This window comes from Columba livia, chromosome 2 (assembly GCF_036013475.1).
Source record: "Columba livia isolate bColLiv1 breed racing homer chromosome 2, bColLiv1.pat.W.v2, whole genome shotgun sequence".
Classification (NCBI taxonomy): Eukaryota; Metazoa; Chordata; class Aves; order Columbiformes; family Columbidae; genus Columba; species Columba livia.
This window is the reverse complement of record NC_088603.1, coordinates 138,863,008-138,882,312: the sequence shown is the minus strand read 5'-3', so window position 1 is coordinate 138,882,312 and position 19,305 is coordinate 138,863,008. Positions and strand designations below refer to the sequence as shown.

At 36.8% G+C, this 19,305-nt stretch overlaps 1 protein-coding gene across 1 annotated transcript in view; it reads right to left on the bottom strand.

Annotated features, from left to right (window-relative positions):
* Nucleotides 1-19,305, bottom strand: part of MTDH (metadherin) — a 35,306-nt gene that overhangs the window by 3,464 nt on the left and 12,537 nt on the right. Inside the window, exons 5-12 of the mRNA XM_065054060.1 lie at nt 18,396-18,464; nt 14,050-14,301; nt 12,228-12,314; nt 11,248-11,346; nt 8,789-8,910; nt 7,456-7,572; nt 5,133-5,252; nt 1,019-1,175 (exon numbers count right to left, since the gene is read on the bottom strand). Of these exons, the coding sequence (XP_064910132.1) occupies nt 1,019-1,175; nt 5,133-5,252; nt 7,456-7,572; nt 8,789-8,910; nt 11,248-11,346; nt 12,228-12,314; nt 14,050-14,301; nt 18,396-18,464 (1,023 nt within the window). The remainder of the gene's footprint in view (nt 1-1,018; nt 1,176-5,132; nt 5,253-7,455; nt 7,573-8,788; nt 8,911-11,247; nt 11,347-12,227; nt 12,315-14,049; nt 14,302-18,395; nt 18,465-19,305) is intronic.

The following is a 19,305-nucleotide window of genomic DNA, read 5'->3' as shown; positions in this document are numbered from 1 at the left end:
AGTTACAAAAGCCTTCATATTTTAGAGGCAGAACAAAAAGTTGTAAGTTGATACATAGACTTGAAAGATTCTGCTGTTTAATATATTCAAAACTAGTAAGTTAATTAACACAGTTCAGTGAGACTAATACTATGAAATCATACAGTTTCCAGTGCAGTCATTAAAAACTGCTTCAGTACTTCAACACTTAGTCAGGAACTTTTTACATAATGTCAGTATTTATTAAGCTCATTAAAGAATGTAATTCAGTCAACTCTTTTGCCTTTCACATCCCAACTTCCCTTCTAATTTTTCTGTTTTACTGGGTGAATACTTCAATATAAGCACTTTTGATGAGTACAAGAGAAGGTATGTCTGACATCTCTGCGCACAGCACATTTTTAAAAAGCAACATACCTGGAGCAGTTCAGCCTGAGGTACGTGCTGTTAGGCTACAACAAAAGCACATCACCCAATAGCTTTCTGCTCCTATATTAGCGACAGTTTTTCTCCATGATTACTACATTTCACGGAAGCATATGGGAAAAATATGCTAATAAGCTAAGCTGAAAAGTCAGAAAACCCCAGTAGGTTGAAAACTGTGTTGCTTGTATTTTTTTCCAAATTTCTGGTAGCTAAACATCCTGTCAGCTGCTCTGTTGGTACCCATCCACTGAAGAATGGCAAGCCAGCCTTTGAAACACTGTTGGCAGAACTACTTAGTCACAGCATAGAGCTCCAGTCCTGAAGGTCAAGAGTCCATACAGATGTCTGTCAAGGACCGGCCAAGGCCAACAGACATTTTCAGTCATTCAAGCATTACAAAGCTAGTTTTTCCTCACAGTGAAAACACATCTGCCCAAGTATTTCAATGAAAGCAAAAATATGGCAAGATATATAAATGAAATACATATGTACGTGATTATGGCACTCTAAACCTAACCTCAGGGTAAAGCATTCTGACTATATATGCTCTATGGGAAGAAAAAAAAAGTACACCCTGAATTCAGATGGATGAATTGTACTGAGAGGTACTTACTCTGTGGAGGAGGCACACTGTTTTGCTTAATATTGGAGCTAGATACATCTGTCTCTTGCAGCATCTGTGGCACTTGGGAAGCGATCTTGTCAGACTCGCTCTCTGATACAATTACAGATGGCTCAGTAGAAACAGCAAGCGAAGGAGCCTCCTCAGGCTATTTGAAAAACAGAAAAGTTTCCAAAAGTTAGTAAGTCATACAACAGTAAAACACTCTTACACAGTGTTATTTTGGGAGTATACTTAGCAGATGCTGGAAAGAGGGCATTGAATAATTCAGCCAATAGTAAAATCTTTCAAAATTTAAAATCAAGGCTACAAGACTATGACTGCCATCTAGTGCCAAAACTCCTAGTTGTGTACAAGCAAAGATAAACCACACAAATTAATTCTTCTCAAAATACATACATGGCATGCAAAGAAAGTGATAACAATCTAAAAATCACTAAGATCCTAAGAAGATTATAGGATACATATTCAGAAGAGATGCAAGATAGTGACATGTTTGCATTTGGTTGCAAAGCAAATAGGTCCAAATATGCAACTCAAAAAACAAATTTAACTTTCATAATATTTAGAAAGCACTCGTAGTTATTTGTATCAAGTGCTTAAAACACTCTGTATGCTTATATGAGAATAACAGATACTTGCAAGAGCAGTCAAAGTATTTCAGTGGAAACTACTGTAGGAACAACTGCCAATTGAAAGATACTGCTAGTATTCTCCAATTATCCAGTCTGTTTTGAATGTTCCCACTACAGAGACAAGATATAACTGTAGCTTACTGCGTAGCACTTACTGGAATTAACGTACAGAAGTCAAAATGCAAAAAACATTTTGGCACTCCAATAGGAGAGCCAGAACATAAAAAAACCCCATATGATACCACAGCAGGTAAACTACTGACAAAAGGCTTCGAATTAGAAAATAGTGTCTTGGTCTAGCAAAAAACCCCCAACTTCAGGATGTTATTAATAAGTCATTGCTGCAGTTGTATCACAGCAGCCAGGACCTGGAACCATCACAACAAAACAGTGCAATCTACATACAGTCCTTGATGTGGACATACACATGCCCTACATTATAGTCACCAGTTTGTACTGTTTCCATCAGTGTAATGTGAGCATCTCAAAAATTCAGTCAGAACACACAAAAGAACAAAATGATATACTTTTAACTTTTCTTCCTAATCACATTATACTGAGCAAGAAGTTAAGCATCTTTTATTAAAAAAACCCCACCAACACATCAAAAAACAAAACAACCAAAAACCCCAACGTGTGAATTTAGAGCGTAGCAGTTCTCTAAGCTTTTATGAATAGAGGAGTTTGCTGTGCTGTTACACATCAACTGAAAAAAAGTTTCTTTAATAACTAGAATGGCAATATTTCTCTTAATCTACTGAAAATACAGTAATCTTGTCTTTTTTTTTAATTATCAACCACGCTTATAAAATGAACTCCCATCCTATAGGATTTTCAAGCCTAGCCAATTGTAATGTCTAATGGTTACCTATCATCACCTTCATAAATACATGACAATACGTAAGTACTCTAACAAGATGGATGTGGCCTCTCAAACAGAAGCACTTCAAGCTCCTAGTTGTGCAAGGTAATTGATTCAGGTCACTGGTAACACAGTTCTGTTAGCACAGAGTCACTCTCTACCTGCAGGTAAAGCAACTCAAGATTTACATGGCATACAACTGTCTCAGATTGAGTAACAAACGTAGCAGCTTGAATGTTAAAGCACACAGTGCTACTCCAAAGATAACAACACAGGTACATGTGGACATTTTTCCAAATAACATACTTATGTCTGAATTTTGGATGAAAGGGGATACAGATACCAAACATTAAGAATTGGGAACTACTCTTTGCTAGGGTATTCTGTGTTAACCAATCAGTTCAGAAAGGAAACCTGAAACAACTAATAAAGTCTATTTGATAATACAAATAGCTATATACATGATGCTACTATTTATTAATGAAGTAGTGACTTGTAAAACTGTTACAAATGAAGGATTTCCAACCTGTGCCTCCTGATAAAACATTACAGATTTCCACACAGCCCAATGTATAATATGGGAAAAATATAATCACCAGATGAAACCCAGAAGTGTTCAACATGCAGCTGTTTCTGATCTTTATGAGTACATTCTGGATAATAACTTATTTGTACTCTAATACCAGTTTATTTTTCTTCATATTGCATTCTCATGTTTTAGAGCATTTGCTCAACACTAGCTTACCTACCTTGGAAACTTAAGTCATCCATTTCACACATGGGTCACAGACTGCAGAACTTTTTGGAACAGCCAAGTCAAACAACATCAAAATGCATCTCTGCATGTGTGAAATTACAATAAAGCTAAATCTGATGGCAAGGAGCCTTGGATAAAGACTGACAGACCATCTGCATTGTCAGATACAACAATTCACTAATTGTCCTTTTTCAAGTCCAACTAACTTCCAGTGAATGTTGTTAATAATAGTTTTGTTTGTCCTTCGCCCCCACACCAAGTTTAACATTGACTATGCCCTGTTTCACAGAACACAGCTATATAGGCACATGTGAACAGATTAAATTTAAGACTCAAGACGAACAGGAGCACTCAAGCCTCCATATTTTAGTGCTCAGCACAGGTCTACATCCGAGTCAATGCCATCAAATCACCTAGGAAGTCTGGTATGGTTTTAAAAACTAAACAATTGAGCAAAGTCCACTGAAACTGGGCCGATATTTTGGCAGTGCTGACAACTTGTGAGAAAAAAATAAAATATCTAACTGTAGATCAAAAGAATCATTATATGTAGCTGAAAAGTGTTTCTCAAATAGATTTAGATTTCTAAGCAGCAAAAGGGATGCACCAGTACACCTCTTTCTGGATGTCAAATAAACCACCTTGATGTTACAATCCAAATGTGAGTTTTCTGTCTACACATTTTTAACTACGGCCTCCAACACAAAATAATGTATTTGCTTTAAAGCTTTTTTTTTTTTTTTTGAAGTACACACTTCCCAGAATAAAGCCACTTGCATACATGGCTAGATACCTCTTTTTTCAGATACAGCTTAAACAAACCATCCAACCAGCCAACCCACAAACAAAGAGACAAAAAAACCTTTGCACTAGTCAGAATAGGTGGTTGTTGCTAACCTTGAATAAAGGTTGAACTGAACCTAAACTAAATAATTATAGTAAAAGCTTTACTTCAACGTAGAATATTCAGAATAAGCTGGAAGTATGTCTTAATGTGCTTTTCAAAGCACATGTTCGCAGTAAACACTTTCTGTACTTTTCCTTTGGTGACCTGAAGCCTCTCATAAAAGATCCCACTTTAATATTTTCATTTGAATCTTAAGGCGTCATTATCTTTATAAAAAAATGCTTAGCAATTAAAAAGTTCAACTCAATATCCTGACAGATACTCTGCGGTACCAAACTGCTGTCTCACTGGTATTGTTCACTCTTCATGGAACACAAAACCAACAGCACTAGAAACATTAAACACTTCTTCCTACAATGTGACTCTTGTAGGATAACAGTATCTAAAAAGGTCGCTAGTTGGAGAAAGATTTAAGAGAGTTCGTATTCTCTAGAATATTTGTTTCAACTGTGAACTGAAGCAAATGCTCAGTTAGTGAATTGGTTCGAATAAAAACTGTACTTATTCAGTCATCAAGCTCAGCACAGCCATTAAAAATCAAATTTTAGACATTTAAGTCAGAATATAATTAGTTAATAAAACTTCATTCTGTTGCAATGAAACATTAAAAAGTGCTATTAGTTCTCACCCGGGCCTATTAGTTCTTATTTCCAAATTTCAATGTTGTAAACTACTACTTGAATATTCCAACAATAAAATAACTTGACAATCATGGAAGTGATCACTGATTTCAAAATACTGCTTTTCAGAGAACACATCCTTTTAAAAACTACTAAGTGACCCACACCTAAAATTCAGCCTCTCAATCACCATTTTATTCATAAATGTGTAACCTGAAGTAGTATTCTTACTATAATCTTACCTACACAAATTAAAGTTTTAATGGGCTTTAAGCACTTCCAAATCAAAAATTTGTTAACATAAACCCAACTTTATATCCCTACCTTGGCCGGTTCACTAGTACTCTTGGTCTTCAGAGAAAAAGCTATTTCCTGCTGTGGTTGAACTTTTGAGGTATCCTCCTGAAATTCCTCTCCAGCTTCTCTATCCAGTTCTTCAGTGTCCTACAAAAGGCAGTGGGGGAGGAAAGAAAAAGCCTGTGTTTACAGCAAAGTTCTGACTCTTCTTCCCAGCACATCAGTTTTGCTGCCACAATCAGCTTCCATTACTAATAAAATCTACCAAAAATATCAAAGCAGAGGGCTAATATTATTCTACGTGAACAATCAAAATTTATTAACACAAAAATACCCATAGAACCCAATAAAGCCCAGGAAGCAGCACTCTTCATGTATTACTAGCAAAAATCCCCATCTCTGAATGAACAGCACTTCACACTCCTGTGAAATTACAAGGCTGTGAAATTAAACTGACATTACTCTGAAATCTTTGCAAAAGTATCATTATGAGACTTGTCTATTCTCAATTCTACACTTTGTTACAAGTAAAATGCTTTTAAATATAAGCTCTGCATATTAACCTGCACAGTTTTCTATCATGTATTAAGCTTTAATAATATTTTTTAAACCAAATTTAGTCTGCCAGGATGCCTGTAAAACAAACCTCTTGGTACAGAAACTGAAAATATATTCAAAGTAACCAATAGTCTTAAGCTTTATTCCTTAAACACTCTAAAGGCAGAAAATTTTCATTTCACATGAGGAATTAGAGTAGTAACATTTGTTTATAGCAGCAGAAGAATCTCATGGTACTGAACAGTAAATAGAACACAGGCCTCCAGTTTTAAGCTGAAAGTGCCTTCTTGAAACACTGTTTCTTCACTTATTTCCCCTGGAACCTTATGAAAACACAGTCACAGTTTAAGTCTGTTGTTTCTTGACAGGAAAGAATATATACTGCCTTGTATCTATCTCTGAAGGTAGCTTCCATTGCCTTAGCAAACACTGAAGTCAACAAATATGAGTGTGAACACTTAATGTGAACAATCAATGAGAAAGATGTTGTTTAAATCAACATGCTCAGTTTTCAAAGGATAAATACAAAAATTTTAAGTCAGTTTGAAGTAGAACTGACAAGTTAAGTTACTAAACCGCTATAACGAGGATAACTTATCTGTGATGTATCAGCAACTCTGTCTGCTCCTATCAAGAAACAACCCCCTGAGTTTTCCAGAAAAAATAAATACAGAGAAATTATCATCTTTAAACTGATGATGTCATAGACTGATAGACTGAAATAAAAGTAACAAAATCAGAATGGCTGGAGACTGATGGGTAGAATAAACCATCTGGTTATATTAATACAGACAGCAGGATTCCCTTTGATGTATACAACTTAAAAGGCAGCTCACAGGTAACAGAAAAAAAATAAAATACAGAATGCACTCACTAACCTGAAGATCTATATAAGACATCCATGAACACCTGCTAATCACAACCTACTATTCTTACACCTAGAGCCATTGCAAATACCAGAACATGACAGATTTAAGTTACAAAACTGCAGTTTTATTACCCTCAATTTGAATTTGTGTTGAAAGAAACACTGCAAACTGACACAAGCATCCATCTCCACAGAGGCAAGGTTAAAAGAAATCTATGTGATATCAACTTAATATTTCAAAATTGTTTTAATAAAATCTCAGACTGAAGACATGGTAATCATAAAAGGCAAATCCAAAGCAAGAATGACTGAAGTAATGCTTTCTCTCTCTCCAATTCACCTAGTCAGATTCAAGAGAGCATTTAAGACTTTGTGAAGAACATAAACTAGGAATGGCTGTCACTACAAGCAGAAGCAGGATGTATTCTGAGCATGAGCTATTCAAAGCTGTTTCCTATCAGTAAAGTACTTGTTTTCATCTGTCCAAACATGATTCAATTGCCAAGTGAAGTGCAGTCTGCTTCTGCTATTTTTACAACAAATCTGTTTCAATGTAATTCTTCAAAAGCTGTTTAAGTAACACAGAAAACTCCAATCATCCTCGGTTTGCTGGAAGCACCTCTACTGTACAGAATCCTAATTCGATGAAAATAAATAATTAACGGTAAGTACTTTCCACATATTTCATGCTTTCCATAAATCCAGCAAAACTACATGGTATTCACAAGTCAAACACTGAATCATTCAAATCAAAGAGAATACTAATAAAAGACTGATTGCTTTAATTCTTGAGAAACAATAGTAGCCAATCCAATAGCATAAGGAAATAAATTTCCCCAAAATAATTTTTGCTTAAGTCACTAATATATAAAAATAAAGTGACTGTGTGAATTCCTCAGACTATCCAGATGTTGTTCCATCTACCTGTGCAGGAGAGTTAGCTTCTTCACCCTGCTTCTTCTTTTTCTTCTTCTTTTTCTTGGATTTTCCACTTGTAGAACTCTGAAGAACTGGCTCTTTTTCTCTTTCATTATCTGAAGCCTTCATATGGGAATATAAGGTATTTAACATGAAAAAAGTACAATGAAACATGATTTCTATAGACTAAATAAACAATACAAATTAATAGCTATAAGGAATTTAACTGCATATAAAAGTATCAATGAACACAATCTTATTTGTTCAGTACATTTTAGGAAGACTACATTCTTTAGACGCTATCTGGAAATATACATACAGGAGTTGGAAAAAGGCAATGCAGAACCATGTACTGTTGGCACAGAAATGTTTTTTATACAGAGAATTAAGTATTTATGAAAAAAGGATCAAAATCCTCTCAATATACAATGATAAGTTAATCCTTGTATTATGGTGAGACAGTAAGATCTGACATGGAGTTAAGTAGCTTCTATTTTCTCAATAACAACATTTACCGTTGTCCTGGTTTTGTTAAAAACAAGTTTCTCTTTTAGTGAATTTTGCCTGTCAGCTAAAGCCTTCATATTAACCGCATTTTCCTGGAGAACCAGACACATGTTTTGGTAAACCTAGCAATGGAATGCAAACTTACTGATAAGCATGGATGGACATCTCAGGAGAGGAGCAATGAGAAACAGGTGACCAAGAAACTGACCAACTGTGTATAACATTCCATTCACGTGAATACTTCATATAAAAGTGGGAGATCACGAGGATCTCGTCCCTTTTTGCCTTTGCTTTTTCCCTTCTGCTTATGGTCGACATTAGGAGAGGACCTTGCTAGTCGTCCCTGCAAACTGAGGCCTAGTGACAGACTGAATCCAGCTCCAGTTGGTTGCAGAGTCCAGTCCAGGAGTGCCGGCTCTGCAGTTGCTGAGACTTTCAAGATTGGTTTTGTATATTTCGTATTATTTTCTCTATTCTTATTAGTAGCATTAGTAAAACATTGTTAATTTTTCCAACTCTCTTCTCTCTGTCCTTCTTTCCCTCCCAATCACCTGTCCTGAGTGGGAAGGGGGGAGAGGGAGGGGCAAAAAAGGGGGAAGTGGGGGGAGAAGAGGGGGTTAACAATACATCTGCCAGGGTTTTATTGTCACCCCGCAATCTTAACCCTCGACAAGCATTTTCCTTCTCTGTGTACACATTAAACACAATTGTGCTATTCCTACCAGTGTAGAAGAGATGAGAGATTACGTTTATCATCGCCCTTAAGTTACTTTAAGAAATCATAGCAGTAAGGGCAAAGTCTTGGAGCTAAAGAGAAAATATCACCCTTTACCTTCTGAACATCAGGTATGCCTTCAGGTTGAGGAACAGAAGCAACTTTTTCATCTACCCAGTTTCCCCACTCCTCTGCTGGTGCATTCCAATCAGAGCTGGGATCAGCTGATGAAAGTCCATCTACAAAAATTAAAAAGAACTTCAGGAATGTCTCCTCACTTTACAGATGCTCTTAGTTTAAAAATGAAAAAACAACCAACTTATAAAACCACGTATTGATATGAAGATATAAATACCCATTTCCTGTATTTCTGAAAAAAAAATTTCATGACAAGGTAGAAGACTTTTGTAAGTAATGTGTAAGACTCAGTTATTTTACAGAGCAGTGAGATTACAAACTAGTCACAGTATCAGCTAGCTAGATACCATCGCTTTGATATACTTTTCTAGACTATGTGAAGAGGAACAAATTTAAGAGTCATTCTCCATCTTAAAACTTCTTCCTAGTTTGTGAAAAAATTAAGATGAACTTAACACTGATCAATCTTACTTTACTATGAATCCTTTAAAAGTGATATATCTGAAAGGGCACATCTGAGCCAAAAGTCATCTTGTAAAACCGAGATTTTTTTTAATAATCTCCTTTCTTCTAAGTCTCTAAGTCCCCACTCCATTTTTCTATCCTTCATTTACAATGGCACATATTTATGTTGTCACATGGGAATGACATATTTAAAGCGTAAGCTATAAAAAAAATAAAAATATCTGAATGGAAGAACTAAGCCTTAGGCTGTTTGTTTAACAGAAAGTCACAGCAAGTCGATTGTAAAACAGAACACCTTATACAACATATTTTATTTTATATTTATTTTAACATCACAAGTATATCTCACCCTCAGTCTATGCCAAATTGAAGGAGAAGAGACAAACTTGGTCTGGCAACTACAGCGGAATTCAGTTTAAACATTTGAAAATTAAGTTAGAATGAAAAGCAGTAATAAATCAAATTAAATTTGCTGATAAACATTATGAAACTGAAATATAATAAACATCTTAAGATTACTTACCATAATCTTCCACCTTTCATATAAAAATATTACCTCGATTACATTTACTTTCGACACTGAAGTTTACTGATTTGAAAAAACAATTCCTGCCTAACACAACACAACACTTTACGGTTTATCTATTGCCCTCTCACTAGTTGCTTAAAGTCCATTACTTTTTATTAATAATAAAAATCAGTAGTATTTGTACCTACTGTTAATTTCCTTGTCTTGAGCCTGATTAAAGCAGTAAACTGTATCTGTGTATCACACTGGCCTCAACTTCAATTATTTCACTCTTCTATTAGTGTACACTTCAATTTGTCGACAGACATCTGTGACCAAATTACTCTATTACCAGAAGCTATAGCCATAAACATTCTATGCTCAGAAATGTGACTAAATTATGCTTTTGATGATATATTGAACTGATCACTTTCAAATGATTAACTGAAATGTGGTTTCCCTATCCTTAAATCAGATAAAAGACAGAAGTTTCAAAATGATCCAGTGTCAAAGCAGTCTTGCCAAAACTGGTAGAATCAAGAATTGTATCAATCCACCCTACTCTTGCAGTCATTAAACAAAAGATTGTTTTTACACAGAATGTAAGAAGCAACACAGCTTTTCTGGTCAACTTCTTGACCAATTTTTCACATCAATGACCTAAAGAGAGGCACCACACTGTTTTTCTTAAAACATTCTTAGACCTGACTGAATAAATATATTGATTAGAAGGCAATTCCAAAAGTGAACTGAAGGCTAAAAACTTTCTTCACAGGTACACAGTTTCACTAGGAAATATTTAGGAATGGCTGTAACTTTATTATACTACAGCCCTCTTCAGGAAGAGATTGTGGTAAGAACTACAACTGTATTTTAAAATTGGCAAGTATGGGAAAGAGGCAAGTAAACACCAGTTTCACTACAATTTCCAAGTAATTTCAGTTCTTCTATCCTGCATATGCTGTCTATACACATAAGAACTTCCTAATGCTTACTAAATGAGAAAGTAAATTAAATTAAATGAGTCTGATATCACATTATGTTTTCAGTAAGGTACAAACATAAGGGCAAACCCTGCAACTCAAATACAATCTGCTGAATATCTACAGTCTTTTGCAGACTTGCAGTAGATTTTTCTCCTCATTTGCAGTAAACCAAGACTGTTTCAATTAATTACCAAGATTTTCTAGAAAAAGCCTGAATAAAGTCAAAATACATGAGTTTTCTTTCTCTTCTGAGTTTCAATATCCAAATATTTTTTTAAAATTAATCATTTTCTATTATCATTCAAAATACTACTTCCTACTTTCTTCAAACTGTTGATTAGCCTTAAAGAAGTGAAACATCTCAGGTTTTTCTCCAGACGCTCACAATTGGCTCACAAAAGTCGCTAAACACAAAGTAACTACACTTTAAAGTAACAGTAATTACAAAATTGGTTGATGAACATTTTAGAGGAACATACTTAACCCAGACCATTCGTCATCAACAGGAGGTTGAGCATGACTTAAATCCCACTGAAAATCAGAAGTACCAGCCTGAGAAACTGACTCACTGTTGGATCCTGAAAGGGAATAAATAAAATTGTACTTGTAAGTTAACAAGCCTCCTGAGTTTTCTTAGGTAAACAAATTCCAATCGAAGTAGGAAAGGGAGACTGTTAGGTCAAGGAAGAATGTCTGATTCTAAGGACTGTGCAGGACAGGAAAACTACAAGGCTCTTGAAAATGGGATATATTTAGAAGACAAGGGAACTGAAGAAGGAAAACAAAATTAAGTCAGGAGGAGAATATGCAATGAATGAAAATAGTCATACCAAGCTCCTTCAATAATGAGAGTAAACAAGCAAGAGCAGAAAACCTGACATATGATCCCTTTATTGTATAGTAAATCACTGCAACACTTATAACCAGTAGCTTAACACAAGACTTGTTATGAGGCCAGGGTTTGTATTCCATAGCAATTTCACCCTTCAAAACAAGAAAACTCCAGAGCTCAGCTTCCCCCCTCCATCATACAGATAAAAGATTCAAGACTTCAAATTCTTCCTATGGAACATATTTTGGAAGTAGAGCTTCAGTTTTTTTGAAGGGAAAAACCCAACCATCAAATAACAATCCTCCCAGAAGATCAGGGTAAACAGACTTTCCTAGAAAGCAATCTTCAGATCTCCAACTTGAGACACAACAACAGTGAACTATCCCTTATGCCCACTATTTAGACTTAACACACAAACAGGAAGGCTAAATGAGAAATATCACCTTATTGATCTAGCTTCTGATTATCAATTTAAAACAGTTAACAAAAAGAGCACTCTATGCTTTCATAAAACATGTCTTCCACCTGCTTACAGTTACCAGTAACATATTAGTAACACTTGGCAAATTCTGTTTCCACCTGCTGTGGCAGAAAAGAGTTGAAAAACCTTTGGAAGGGCATACATACCAGAAACTCCAGGAGTTAATCCAAATGAAGAGAAAGTAGTAGAATTCTGTTCAGAGGTATTAATCCTTCCATCCACGTTCCAAGCAGCTGTGGGGGGAAGGAAAAAAAAAAAGACAAACAGAACTTCACACTGCTGGCAATGTTGAAAAAGTTACCTATTTAACTATGAACAGAGTCAGAAAAAACAACAGAAGATCCAGACATCTTAATGTTTCACACAGCTGACAGCATTATTTTTCTTATGACATGAGACTATGAGTTCTGATAGAGGTGCAACTGTATGAACATTCAGCTTGACACAACTTTCAAGCTACGATCTTCCCTCTAAAACATTTTCTATACATAAACTTCTTATAAAAGAAAAGTAAATTGTGTTTTGAGACACATACTATTCTTCTTCTTCTTACTATTCCAACCATCTAAGTTATTGAAAAGCATATTTATGGACTCTGTAGATGAAACCTAGCTTTAAAGAAGTTGTATATATGTTAAGGAACAGAATTGACTTCGGAACAATTTGACAAATAGGAGAAACCATTTAAAATTAATGTATGTTTGACTCTGTTAAGTGTGAGGTAGAAAATAAGCAGAAATAATCAGTGGCACTAATGTGATAAAAGAAACATCTGGTTAGAAGTATACTTTATTGGGGCGTGGGGATTCAAAACTGGACAGAGTATTCCAGATGCGGTCCAAGAAGTGGATAATCACTGTCTCCAATCTACTAACTCCTGTTCACACAGCCCAGAATACTCTTGCTGTCCTTTGCTGCTGGGGCCTATGGCTGGTTCATGTTCAGCTTGGTGCTCACCAAGACCCCATATCCACAGAGCTGCTCTCCAGACAGTCAGTCCCCAGTCAAGGATGCATGCTAGCTAGGTACAGCACTTCACATTTGTCCTCAAACTTCCTTGAGTTCCCACAAAACTAGGTGTTTTACCAGAAGCACATCAGCCTGGTCAGGCATTATGTATTCCTCAGAAAAATAACACCAACAAGCTGGTCACAGTGACTAAAGAATACCTTATTAGAATATAAAGCAGAATACAGCTAATGGGAATATGAAAAAGCCCCTTGCCTCTACTTGGCAATAGTAAAGCCTCTAACAGTAGCAGTTCCAATCTCAGGCATTGCATTTCAAGATATACGAGACAAAAGAGGTCTAGACTAAAGCAAGGCTACTGACTGCAAAGGAACGCTGCTTTGCAGAAAGAGACTAGGATCACAGACTGAAGGACCATATAGCAGCATCTACTAGTAAGCAAAAAGGTGATGCACAGAGAGAAATGAAGAATTCTTTCCTCTATTATTAGAATGGGCAGTACAAGTGACAAAGGCTAAAAAATGTACCAGAGAAGACTAAAACAATTTTCTAATGAGAAAAGAGTGTAGTGTCACAAGAGTTGAACAATCTTCACGCCTGAAGCCTAAACAAACATCTGCCAAAACTAAACACAGTTGATTTGATCATGTTGGATCAATAGAACAGACTTATTACCTAGGTTCTAAGACATCATTTTTATAAAGAGAAGTTATATTTCAAAGTTACTTAGTAATCACTTCAAGAACTTTAGAAGAGTGATATAAAAAAGTTGATTCCTTCACAAACATAATTTTGTTTCAGATAAACTCCAAAACCTCAGCTAAACTGTAAATAGAGACACAGATGTTAAGCCAGTAAACAGAAACTGCTTAGTTCACATTTCACTGGACAGCTCCCTGATGTTTTTTTAACATATAAACATAAAGCTACTTAAGAGATTCACTACTAAGAATATGTAAAACTGTTTAAGTGAAGAAAGTTTTTCTTGGAATAGCTCACCAATAGGAGTGAACAAAGAACGCTCTTTCCAGGGCCTGCCTACCAGGGATACGCCCCAGTCCTTTCCATTTCCATTAGCATCTCCAGTGTCCTGGCCCCAAGCCGATGTCTCAGGCTTCCTCTTCCCAGCTGCAGCTGAGTGAACAGATGTCCATTTCTCCTCCCCTACACCAATCTGTGAGGAGATTTTTACAGACTTCTCATTCCAGCTTCCTCCATTTACCGTATGGCTTTCACTCAATCCTGGAGAAACTTAAACACAAGGACAATGAAAGCTTTATATAAAATAAGAACTGGATGAAGAATTAAAATATTACTTACGCGCACATATACTTAACAACAAAAAAAGAAGTACCAATAAACAGCAGCTTTGCTACACCAGTGTGATACAGAAGAGCGGCTGCTCTGTCTCAGCTGATTTTCCAGTTCAGATGATACTAACCATCTGTCTACTAACTTGAAGAATGAGGAAAAAAACAGCAAACTGCACTCTCCTTCCTGTGTCCCTTTCTTTATAGGGCTGGTATCTTGGTGAACCAGTGGCTCCAGATTAAAAAAAAAAAAAAAAAAAGTGGGCATGCTTCCAACACTGCCAGGTAATTTCTCTTACAGGGTTATGGTGGTGATTTGTGAAAAGCCCAATGCACTAAACGGAGGATAATATATAATATATTTTATGTTACATTGAGGTAAAAGACCACAAGTATATCTGCAACAGTCTACCCTGCTGAGGAATTACTATTCATAGCAAGTTTAATTTATACTTTTGAGAGGAGTCAGTAGTATGCTGAAAGACCATTATAGTTTTAATTATTTTTAATTTACGTCTCGCTAAAACATAATGGCTAATGGTTACCTGGCGCACCCAGCCTGACTTTCTATATATCACAAATATTTTTCCAAGGGCTCTATATCAAATCCTCTCTCTCTTTATATATGCAATGTGAACAACAGAAAAAATTCCGATTTACAAGTGATTAAGAAATGTCTGCATATTGCAAGTGAAACACTTAAATAGCCAGCCCAAACCTGATGCACAATTAAATCAATATTATTTGCCAACAAAAACTATAGACCAGGTATTTCATTCCTCAAATGAACCCACAGCTCAGGCAGCATGAACTTGCCACACTCAAGGCAACCTTGCTGACAAAGAATTGATTAGGTGAGCTATGCCTAGATTTTCTTAGAGAAATCACTTCCAAACACAAGCATCTGTAAGGTCATCATTGCGGTGCCTAAAAACCACTGCCCTTTCTCTATACAATTGCACAGCACTAGTATTGTTTGTGGAAGTCAATGTCCTCTAATGGTAACAGGACACCTTGGAGGAAGGCAACAACAAAAAGCAAAGAAACAGAAACTAAAGTACAGATGGTAGAAAACTCTTGCAACCTTGCAAAAAGACAACTGAAGTCCTGAAGCAGGGGCTTGATTATTCTGTGTTTATCATAAAACTCTCCCATCACAAGCAGTTACCTTCTATATAACCATCAAGCTTTAACAGATTCACAGAAAATTTAAGATGGTAAGGTAAGGGATCTCTGGAAGTCACCCAGTTCCACCTTCCGCTCAAAGCACAGTTAACTTCAAGATCATACAACTTTATTCAAGTTCTGGAAATCATAAAGGTTAATAGTTCAAGGCACCTCTGGGAAATCTTATGAAGAGCTTTTTATTTTTTTTTTTTAACCTCATGGCCAGTCATAATTTCCCTTACTGAATCTTGATTATTGCCTCTTGCTCTCCCATTTTGCTTCTCTGAAGAATACAGCTCCTTCCTTCTGTGCTATGGTCCAGGAAGTTTGCATATTAAGTAAAGCTCTCAAGAACTAGCAGAAGGTCGTTCACATTCTGGACCTGGGTACTTTTAATGACTCATTCATGATTCCTGGAGAAGCTGGAAGCTCATGGCTTGGACTGCCATGCTCTTCACTGAGTAAAGTACTGGCTGGATGGCCAGGTCCGAACAGTTGTGGTCAACACAGTCAAATCCAGTTGGCAGCCAGTAATAAGTGGTGTTCCCAGGGGTGCAGTATTTGGGCCAGTTCTGTTTAATCTCTTCATCAATCATCTGGACAAGGGATCTGAGTGCACCCTCAGTAAGTTTGCAGACCAAAACACGTTAAGTGGGAGTGTTAATCTGCTTGAGGGTAGGAAGGTTCACACAGAGGGATCTGGACCAATGGGCTGAGGCAAATTGTATGAGGTTCAACAAGGCCAAGTGCAGTGTCCTGCACTTGGGTCACAACAATGCTACAGGCTCAGGGAAGAGTGGCTGGAAAGCCACCCAGTGGAAAAGGATCTGGGGGTACTGATTGACAGCCAGCTGAACATGAGCCAGCAGTGTGCTCAGGTGGCCAAAATGGCCAACAGCATCCTGGCTTGTACCAAGAAGAGTGTGGCCAGCAGAACCAGGGAAGTGATTGACACCTTGTACTCAGAGCTGGTGAGGCCCCACCTCTAATACTGTGTTCAGTTTTGGGCCCCTCACTACAAGACACTGAGGTGCTGGAGAGAGTTCAGAGGAGGGCAACAAAGCTGGTGAAGGGTCTGGAGCACAAGTCTAATGAGGAGCAGCTGAGGGAACTGGGGCTGTTTAGCCTGGAGAAAAGGAGGCTGAGAGGAGACCTTATCACTGTCTACAACTACCTGAAAGGAGGTTGTAGAATGGAAGGTGTTGGTCTCTTCTCCCAAGTAACAAGTGATAGGGCAAGAGGGAGTGGCCTCAAGTTGCAACAGGTAAGGTTCAGATTGTGTTAGGCTAATGGTTGGACTCGATGATCTTGAGGGTCTTTTCCACCCAAAAGGATTCTGTGATACTATTTGTTGCCTTGCTTAATTGCACCAATCACCTTTCATTAAAGCAACACCACTAATGTCGGCTATGGGTAGGAAAAAGCATCTTGACTTCATAATGCCAGACTAATTCACTTCAAATATTACTACAGCAGTATCTCTTAATTAGAAAACTGCTAAGATTCACTTGTCAAGCAGTCTAAAAATGGCCAAATATGTTAACAATTATGTTTATGACATATATAGTGTCATAACTATTTATTTAGAAATATACATTTATGTTTACACATTTTTAAAATGAATGTATTTAAAGTATGTCTTTCAAAGAACCAATTAACTCATGTATACAATCTGAATCAAGTGCAAACTTTACAATTATCAGGACTGGTATCTTTGAGCTCTTTGCCATTATCTATAATAAGTTTTTCTTTGAGCAAATAATCAATTCCTTAACACAAAATGTTTGAAAAGCTAGCATAAAGAACTTTGAAGTGGAGTGCAAGAATAAGCTTCACTGCTCTGTAAGTAACAAGTTGTATAATAGGTAAACTGGATGAAAATTCTAGATGCCAAATCCTTTTTCTACACATATCATTGCAGCAGTGTGCTTCCCCTGACCCCTGCTCAGACCTTTTTCTGCAATCTTGCTCAAGTGACAACCACCAATGGTGGTTGCAATGGATGTATCCGCCTCAAAGTGGATTCAGGGGAGACTGATAACACCACAATAGTCAAGGGCTATTTCATGGTAACACACTGACCCAACCACAGCGCTGGTCAATGTCCAACTCAAGTCACATTTGGAAGAAGGTAACATCTGTAGTCAGTACCCAAATATGACTGAGTCAATCATCTTACTCCATAAATAGTGGACATCCCAGAGCTCTTTGGGCTCTCCTGCACAGCACTGGCCTGTGCGCCATGACTTCCCCTTGAGTAGGGACACCTCTCAAGGTTACTCAAGGCTGAGAGATTCCTTGCTGCATCAGATCCTGGGTGACCAATGGCACGCTAAACTTTGAAACTGCAGATAAGCAATATAAAGGATTGAGTGCCTATATGTATCATTTAGATGTAAACTGTTGACTGAATCTAAGTCTGGATCCAGCTGCACCTATACTCCTCTCTGAGGAGTTTAGAAAGCAAGAGGTTACATTCTGAACCTCATGACTCAACAGGAAGGTGTCCCTGACAGTTTTGTTCAGTAAATAGCAAGGTATACTTTGCCATCAAATCTATTAAACCACTGTCGCATTTATCATTGAACTTCATTACCTCACTGTTTGATATCAATAAAGTCTATTGTTGCTTCTCTTTTACGAGTGAAGTGCATCCCTCTCACACCACCCGTGACAATCAGACTGTTTTCAACCTCTAAGAAGTAACTGCAACTTAGAAGTATAACATTTGCATAGCCAAAAAAGCCAGGTGCATAATAAAGTTTCAGATCAGTGATTGCGCAAAATCCTGCAGCAACCATTTCTGTTTTCAGTTCTGTAAAACACTTTTCCAGTTAATTACGATGCCTAATAATTGAAGTGTTTTACCTTGTGAAATTGATGACTCCCCCTTTGCAGGCTTAGAGCTGCTAACTTGAGCATTCAGAAGTGCATCTCCTGATTAAAAAGAAACAGGGAATAGAGCTAGAATAAGTTTTTTTTCAAATAGCAACACCTGTAAAAATCTTGGTATTTAAAAATATCTAATAGTTAAATTAATATTTAAAAATAAAGAGTATCCATTACCGACATTTTAAGAAAAAAACACCATCAGTACCTCAAAGTAAATTAAGACATTTCCAGAAAACTTAAGAATTTAAATGCTCTAGTTTTTATTACTTGTGTTTGTTTGGTAAACAGTATGAACTCAGAATTTATTTAGGGCCTATAAACCAAGTAACTGCAGATTTCAAAGAACTCTAGCTAGTTTGCCCCCAAATGGCAAGCAGAAATCTAAAGCAGAGGCAGCCCTAAGTATTTCAGAAATGCATAGCTATTTATAATCTCCACCTTACCATGAAAACACTAGATATGGCTGAATTATTTTCAGGTTAGTGTGATACAAGATGATATGCTAGCCACAGAATATACAGACATTTGGAATTACCACTGTTTGAAGCTGTTTGTGTGTAAACAGACAGAAAAAATAAACCAGGAACCAATTGATCTAGTCCTCATGGATAAGAACCATGCACTCAGTCAATATGCAAACAAGTGTCAATAAAGCAAGTGTCAATGTATTGTTACAAGGTACCAGGTAGTTGCTAGGCTCTGTCTTTTTGCCATTTCAGTAGAACATCAAGCGTACCAGTAAGTTAAAAATCTGTCAGAAAGCTAAACTGTTCGTGTCTTCAGATTCTTTGAGCTTCTTAAACTCTTTCTCAGTTGCAGCCAAATATGAATTCCTGTGCCTACACACAGTTTGAACCAGCCCATGCAACCTTTTTCTTAAACAGCA